We start from the raw sequence: 8648 nt of genomic DNA, 5'->3' as shown, positions 1-8648 counted from the left end.
TCAAGGCGCTGAAGAGTAGGCAACTCCTTGATTCTAGACCAATCAGAAGATTTATTTTATGGATGTTGACAGAAATCCTTACTTATTTAACTTACAAAGGCCATTAATATGCATTGTAATGTATCATAGTAAATTTAATCTAATTTTACAGATAAATGTGATTTCACAAAATAATAATGCGAATATAGAATACATTTTGCAGCGAAATGAGAAAAAAGTTAAAAAGAAAAAATTTATGAAACAAATCGCATTTCTAATGAAAATATGTCATAATTTTATCGTTGCTGGACGACACAATTTATTTTGCTTTTATACTTACAGCTTTTTATAGCTTTATATATTGATAACCCATGGATGCAAATTGAGACCAAAATCATTCAATGGTAGATTAGTTTCATACAATGTGTTATGACAAATTTTCTTTCGATTTTATAGACGGGCAAACATTCAGTGTGAGACCGTGAAAGGCGTCGCGAAAACTGGGGAATACAAGCCGGGGGATCTTACAATAGACACTAACAAAATGTATTCTTTCTGGAATAAAGTAAATCTTTACGGAAAATGGCGGCTCATTCACCCTAGATATGTTCTTCGGTCATTTAAGGGCCACTTACAACCGTCTGGATTAACTGAGAATGATTCAAGCGTCACAGATGACCCAGATTTACAGCAGACGCAATATGTGAGCACCTTCAACGAGTTTTGGTTCCTTTCCGACCCTGCATTATTTATACACAATTGTTACCCCGACAATCCCGAGAATCAGATGCTTCCGGCAGTCAAAAGAATAAGGAATCCTCGTCAATTCATGAAATTACCATATCTTACACCGGTGTTCCATGAATTCAATCTTAAAATGACAAGCGAGGAGACTTGTATTGTCGACACCATAGATGGTCTCGCGAAAATATCGTTCAAAGCAAACAGGAAAATAGCAAAGTCAATGATGTGTGACTTCTCACTAAGTCTAGACGAAAGACTTGGAACAGATGCGTCACCATTTGATTTTGACTCTGCGAACCTTGTTTTCTCCTCCCGTAAAAAGAATCAATTTATGTTTGAAGTACGATGTCCCGTCGAGGCCAACTATCTAATTTCTATTAGCGGTGGGGATATTGAAAGCAAAAGCAAGAAAGTTCTTATTAGGAGTAAAATTGTCTGCAAAGAAAGGATTTCAGATGTACGCACATTACCGATCGATGCTGGACAAATAGGTTGGGGTTTTGGGCCGGTAGCGACTAAAGCTGGCTTGTCAAAGCCAAAAATCAGGGAACCAAAGCTTTTTATTCAACCTAAATCAGCAAGAGGTGGTAGAAAAACAACAATTAAAATGAGGTTCAGTATTGACAAAGAGGCTGTAAAAAGAAAGGAATATCAAGCCGAAATCTGTGCAGATGGGAAACCGATTGACCGGTCTAAAGGTCGGTGCTAGGTTCATAATGATTTTAAACATTTAAGAATTGTTTTTATGTTTGTAATCTGTATTATAAGAACTAGTCCAGACCGCTTCTTACGTTTGTTTGGTTTTTACTGTTTTTCCGTCGATTGTAACATTTTATCAGTCATATCAGGGCGGTCAACCAAACCGGCTTTCCTAGATAACTTTCCAGAAAATATCAATTTCTACGCACCTATTGCTTATCAACAAGCTGTGAGAAACAAATGACCTTGACCCAATGTCGATATCATCATTAGGGAGAAATCTAGAATAATGACATACATTTGAAAGACAGGTAAATATATGATGATGTTGATTTTTATCTCTAGATTATGTTAAGACAAATATCAAGTCAGGCGAGCTCCAGGTTGACTGCAGTGTCCCAAGTGATGGTGAATATGCGTTGGTGATAAAGGCCAAAGACCGCAAAGAACCAGAATTCAACCCAATCTGCAACTATCTACTAACAACACTTGAAAACGAGGAAAAAGGTTGGTTAATGATCAGTTTTAAAATTGCATTCATAAATGCTACCAGAGAAGACGGACTTATCTTCATGTCCATTTTCCAAGATGGTAATATCACCGAAAACTCATACATGTATTTTCGAAAGAAGAGAAATAGTTAAACATTTTAATTTCTAACTCTGAGAAAATGAGAAAATATTAATCTATACATGAATACAGTCAAATCTGTGAGCAAAGGCCATGTAAGGGGATGCAAATAACAGTCTTTATGGACAAGTGGTCTTTATTTGGAGGTTAAACAAAGCAAATGGATAACAGTAAAATTTAAAGCAAAAAATCAACAAATAAAACGTGTTTCACTATACAGTAAGATGTTTGACATTGTTTTCTTTTTTTCAGTGTGCGACGAATACTTCGATTCTTCCGACGGAACCTCGGATATTGACGAGGAAATTAGCCAATTACAAAACACAATACAGGCATTGACTGCTGAGAGGGATAGACTTAAACAAGAAATGCTGGGGCAATAAAGAGACAATCCAATTGCGCGGGAAATCAGCTTACAATATCAAATGTAGCAGAAAGACTATGACATTTTTATTTATTGTGAGAACTTGTTTAAACAATTTTGTTAGGCTTGCTCAGCGCTTTACAAATACGTATTAGAAACTTGCCGAACTTATGAGAATATACATGAATATTTTACTTACTTTGTAAGAAGAAATACACAACAAATACAAAAAGATTTCGGTATTTGCATAAATTGCTGAACTTATAATTATTTAACGCTTAAATATATTTTTTCTTTCTTCAATTAAAGGTTTTTCTAAAACAGCGACTCAAAAGTTTCCCCACCCCTTTTTAGAATCAGCTTCCCAGTAGCATAAGGTATGGCTATTCCAAGAAGACTCGGTTAAGTTGCAATTAAACTTAACTTCTCCACTAATAAACACATATTTCAATAATGACAAGGATGTCTTCAAAGTGTCTCACTATCCTGATAATGTGTATTTATAGATTTAAACTTATTATAAAATCCACGTTTACGACGTGCACATTTATACATAAACAAACAATTCGAGAAAAAAAACCACCAACAACAATATAGCATTTTTCATTTTATTAATATGAGATAAAAACAATAAATATGTACAATAATTGAGTAAAAATGTACATTTTTATGGTATTAATATCAATATGACACCATCAACTCTGAAACATTTTATTTTATTTGTTATTCGTGTTTAGTAAAGATGCTGAGGAATTATTCGAAGTTACAAATTAAATTTTATGAATAATTCAATTGATTAATAATTTAAAAAATGATAAAGAAAAATACAAGTATGTACATGGTTTAAGAATAAACAATATAATTAAAAGATAAACCATAATTTACTGGCCTTTTCCAGTTAATTTTTGACTTATAATCGTCGGTCAATATGACAATTGACTTCTTAAAATTTATTTTACAATTTTAATAAAAAAAAGTAGTAAACATAAAAACTCAGTATTAAAATAGCACACGAAACACAAAAAAAGAAAGAAAAAGAAAACAATATTCATAAAATATGTAAAAAAAATTAAAATAAATATTACAATTATTGTATAATAAAACAATTATGCTCAACATGGTAATATAACCAGTGTCATATTGTTACTAAGTGTGAACAGATACCTTAAAAGAGGGGGTCTTCGCTAATAGCGATAACATAATACAGGGCTGGGAATCAAAACTGCGTCGTATCCTACAAAATGTAAACAAACGCCGCCATCTTGGAACAAAAAAAGTATGTTTTTGTTTATAACTCTTTTTGTTGGAAATGACTGAAAACCAGATATATGTATTAACACGCTCCACTATTTTCCGGTTCGTTCGGTATATATTGCTTGAAAAACTATTTTGTAAAACAAAAGTTATAGCGAACTTGCAACTCGAAGCAGAGCAGAATTTTTATGAAATTGTGTGGATACGACGCAGTTCATATTGCTTTATCTATCTTTTTTCCTTCAAATCAATCATATAGTCGTTTAAGAGTTCACCATAAAATTCAAAATATAATTTTGCATCATTTACTAAAATTTCATTAAAAAGAGATGCTTATTTTCAAAGAAAATAATGATTTGTATGAAATGATACGACGCAGTTGAAAATAAAATATGATACGACGCAGTTGTATTTTCATTGCATACTGCATATTGGTTCAGCTATTAAATTATGCGTTAAGTATGGTAGTAATGTCCAACTTACAACTTTAGTCAAAAGCAGAGGTCACTCATTGGTTCCAAGAAAATGGAATATGTAATAAAATTTTTTATAAAAGCTTTTTTTTTCGGTCCCATTTTAGCACCTGTCATAAGCATCTACAAAATTCCAGAAAGCTGTATCAAATGCAATATACATTGAAACAAGTCATCGCACACCAATTGACAACATGTTCTAGTGTTGCGTTAGAAGCTTGTAAATTTAACTTGTTACCGTGCGTTCGAAACTAATGTGTTTTTTTCTCATTTGCAGTCTTTTGATATCAGGGGTAATCTCTCGTGGACCTTGTGTCAATCTGGAATGACCTTTGTATCTTTTTAAAAGAAAGAATTACAAATTTTGAAAAAAGGTATCTTGCTATCGGAAGAGAGGCATAGTATCTCGTGGCCACGACTTAGTAACTCGTGACCACGACATAGTATCTCTTGGCCACGACTTAGCTATCTCGTTACCACGACTTAGTAACTCGTGGCCACGACATAGTATCTCAGCATCATGATATTTGTTCTACAAATGCAACCCGGCCTTTTCTGTCTTTGGCCCATTTTTATTTGTTGTATAATGACGAAATAAAATTTCCTTTTAAACAACCCATTTTCTTGTTTTGTAAATTTTTGCCGAGTAAATTGAATTCATCTTATTCAATAATACATTTTCCGAAATATCAATTAACTGTACAGACTGTAGTCAGTAGTCATTATCTATTATGGTGATTTTTTAGCTTATGCAAGTATTACTAAAGAAGCGAACGCTTGTTCACGATAAAATCCGCAGAGAGTTCGAGACAAAATTCCTGCCGTTTCCTGGCTGAAATAACCCTTAGAGAGAAAATAAACAAGGTATGTTCTCAATGCTTTTTCAATATGGGTACTTAGGCCTACCAAAGCACACTGATAAAACTGGCTATACAGGCTGGTGCTGGTCTGCACAAGTTTTACAAAAGTTGGCAGCGGTACACGAAAATATTCAACAAATTATAAAAACAAATCTTAACACTGATATCTAACACTAACACACTAAGCAACAGAGATATGTCTCCTAAATGTCTTCTAGTGGGAGGGGTATTGAATTTTTCTAGACACACGCCCGAAAGTTTTGTTTTTGTTTTAATAAAGATGAAGCATTTGTAAGACATGAAAGATTTCGACCCGCATGGGGATCGAACCTACAGCGATGAGGGACCTGTGATCTTTAACCACTCGGCCACGGAGGCCCCTATGTTCCTTATCTTCATTCAATCCTTTTTATATGCCCGTAATAATTTTGGGCATATAATGTTATACACACTGGCGTCCGTCCGTCTGTCTGTTAGCAATTTGGTTTCCGGAGCATAACTTAACTTCCATTTGGGCCACATATTCAAACTTCATAGGATGATTATTCATATTATGATTGCCCATATTGGGTAGAAGACCCCTATTGATTTTGGGGTCACAAGGGTCACTTTTACTTTAAAACTAAAAACATTTTCCGGAGCATAACTTAAGTTCCATTTGGCCAACAATATTCAAACTTCATAGGAGATTGTTATTTGAAGGAGGTAATACTTTTAAATTATTTAATTCCCATGTCTTACAAATGCTTCATCTTTACTAAAAAAAATCACTTTCCGGCATATAATGCTCCGCCTAGCGGAGCTCTTGTCTTACTATCTACTTTATTTAATTATGTTTCAATATGTTGATCTTAAGTTTCTGTAACCGAGTTTTAATGTTCCCCCTATGTTTTTTCTAAGTCAATTCATTAGTACATATTCGCTTAGCACGGAGGGCAAGTTCAAATTGTATTGACTGATTTGTCAATTCCAGATGAGATGAGTCTGTATGCAAGTTAACGGGTGTTTACCAGTTGGTTTAGTGTAAAGGTCTGTTATCATATATTATATATATTAGGCTTTTGAATTGGGTTCAATGATTTAATTCATTAAAGTGTCGATATATGTTTGACTATAAATTTGCTTTGTGAAGATAAAATTAAAGATAAAACAGAAGTTTTAATTTATTTCAACAATTCGTGTATTTTCAGATAAAGCATTCAAACCAGCCCATTGTTGAGAAGATGGATGGTTGTTTGATCTGACGATTTTTTGTTGTTGTTTTTGTTCTGTTTTTGTTTCGTTGTCAGGGACGTCCTTTTTTATAAAATTATTTTCAAACATTGAAAGCAGAAAAGTAGAAAAGAATATAAGCATACATATTAAATATTTTTTATATGCTTTCAATTATGTCTCGTGTTGTAATTTAATTCCCAAAAATGTATTATTTAATGAAAGTAAATAGGAGAAAAATCCATGGTTGCATCTTAAAATATGCGGTATCACATTTCTTGATTCCTCGAACAAACGGTTAGTTTCTTATTTCAAATTTGCTGGTTGGTTATTTTAGTACCTAATAAGCAGTAAGGGCTATTTTTTGCCTATTTTGACTCATTTTTGCTAATATGCATGGATTGTAAGTGCCTTTGTACATTACTTCCTTTTGATCATGGCATTTTTTCAAATGAACTTGTAAAACAATCACAAGCATGAACAGACCCTCATGTAGAACCACACACCTAACATGTGATCCTAATTTAAATCCCTGGCAGCATTAAATGCTACTGTGTCCATCTTATCATTCATCTTAAATACCCTTCCACGAACGATCTATTTCCGTTTATAAGGGAGTGTATGAACACAAACATTGCACCAAACGCTTTGAAAAAAAGCTCCTCTCAGAGTATTTCAGAAGCTTGTTACAACGAACAAATCAAACCTTTATAAAATACAACAAAAGCTATAGCTTCAAAACTCTATTCTAAAGCATTATATATGACAAATTGCAAATCATGATAAAAATAGAAGATTAAAATTGGACTAGAATATTGCACTCAAGGTTACATAGAAAACATAAAATGATGGCTTGGTCCAAAAATAAGCTATGTGCCTTCTATTTCCATATACACATATAGTCTATGTTTGCACTGACCCATCAAAAATAAATCACGAAATTTATTCAATCATACTTAAAACAGCAGACCTCCGAAGTGAGAAAAAATAAATCCTCAAATTATCTTTCAGGAATAGATAGGCATTCACTATAAATATTCAATTTTAGATATATTATGCAAACAAACTAGGACAGAATTTACACTTTTCATAAAATTTAAACCCACTTGATAATGGGTTCAGAGAAATTGCCGCTAATATTTCAACACATATTGGATATCAAGTACCATAAGCTATACTAAATTTCTTATTTATACATTTGACTTAAGAAACTTTTTTTTAAGATTTCATAAAAATTAATAAAAAATTCTGGAGATGTGCTGCTTTAAGAATATGCTTTTCGCTAAAACAGGAGCGATCAGTGATCACACGTGTTGCCTCATGATAGCTGATTGCATGTTGCAGCTGCAGTGTAGCAGGAGTCACAAAAATCATTAACAGGGCAAAACACAGTTTCTATTCAAGGACTAAAAATCATTCATCTAGAAAACACATTGGACCTGATAATTCTTGTAAAGTTTGGATGAAATTGCACAAGTTGATACGGAGGAGAAGTGCAGAGAAGTTTTCTGTCGGACGGACAGACAACCCTATTTGTCGACACTACTCTGTAGTCGACACAAAAAGGAAGCTGAAGATTTAACAACTGACATGAGACATATATATAACTAGGTTTATAAACATCAGTTGCTGTTGTTGACAGTAATACTGTTAAAATTGAACTCCGTAATTATACTACAATATTATATTCCATTATTGTCAACTGTTAAAATACACACACAAAAAAACACCAAGAAATATCCAAGAATACATCTCTCTGTTTCCAAAGTCTTTCTAAAAACCTGTCAACATAACTTTTGCTGACATATCCAATCTTCTTTAACCCATTACTTCATATACACGCCTTTTAACGCCTTTTTCCCCCCCCCCCCCCTTTTTGTTGTCTCAAATGATGAAAAAATGCCTTATTTAGGCCCCAAACACTTGTTTTTGTTTGAGGAATGTTGTTACAAAAGTGACCTCTTTTTCGGCGCGGCCCCCAACCAAAAGATACAGCAGGGGGTTGCCAGAAGGGGGATGTGCCCCCTTCTGTTTGGGGGGGTTTGAAGGGGGCGGAGTCCCCCTCATCGCCAAGAAAATTTTGGACTTGTGAGAGGCTGTAAATGACCCCAGATTGATCATAAGGTAACATGTAACCAACGCTGAAAAGCATTTGACTCTATCTCAATCCATTGAGAAGTTGCAGCACTTTGAAATCAATTTTGATGGAAAAAATCAACGCAAAATAGTGATTTTTGGCAATTTTGAGATGTCCCCTCGTTGCCATGGTAACAGAAAATTTAAGTCTGAGCATGTTGTTGCAAGGGCAATGGTCCAGTCATCATTTGTGCCAAGTTTGATTAGTGTTGAAGCAGTTTTTATAGTATTATAGCAATTTGAACTTGTAACGGAAGACTTCTCAATGAAAACAGCCATTTTTCACAAAATGCTCAT

The 8648-nt window shown here is 33.8% G+C and overlaps 1 protein-coding gene across 1 annotated transcript; it reads left to right on the top strand.

The window, feature by feature from the left end:
• Positions 1-417: 417 nt before the first annotated feature.
• On the top strand, positions 418-3263 carry LOC132746040 (kyphoscoliosis peptidase-like). Its single transcript, XM_060735096.1, has 3 exons — positions 418-1421; positions 1768-1929; positions 2305-3263. The coding sequence occupies exons 1-3, from the start codon at positions 524-526 to the stop codon at positions 2433-2435; spliced, it is 1191 nt and encodes a 396-aa protein (XP_060591079.1). The 5' UTR covers positions 418-523; the 3' UTR covers positions 2436-3263.
• Positions 3264-8648: the final 5385 nt, after the last annotated feature.

The sequence above is a fragment of the Ruditapes philippinarum genome, unplaced genomic scaffold (assembly GCF_026571515.1).
Source record: "Ruditapes philippinarum isolate M1 unplaced genomic scaffold, ASM2657151v2 ctg2195_1_1_1_1, whole genome shotgun sequence".
Classification (NCBI taxonomy): domain Eukaryota; kingdom Metazoa; phylum Mollusca; class Bivalvia; order Venerida; family Veneridae; genus Ruditapes; species Ruditapes philippinarum.
The sequence above is the reverse complement of the archived record's forward strand: the minus strand, read 5'-3'. Positions and strand labels throughout refer to the sequence as shown.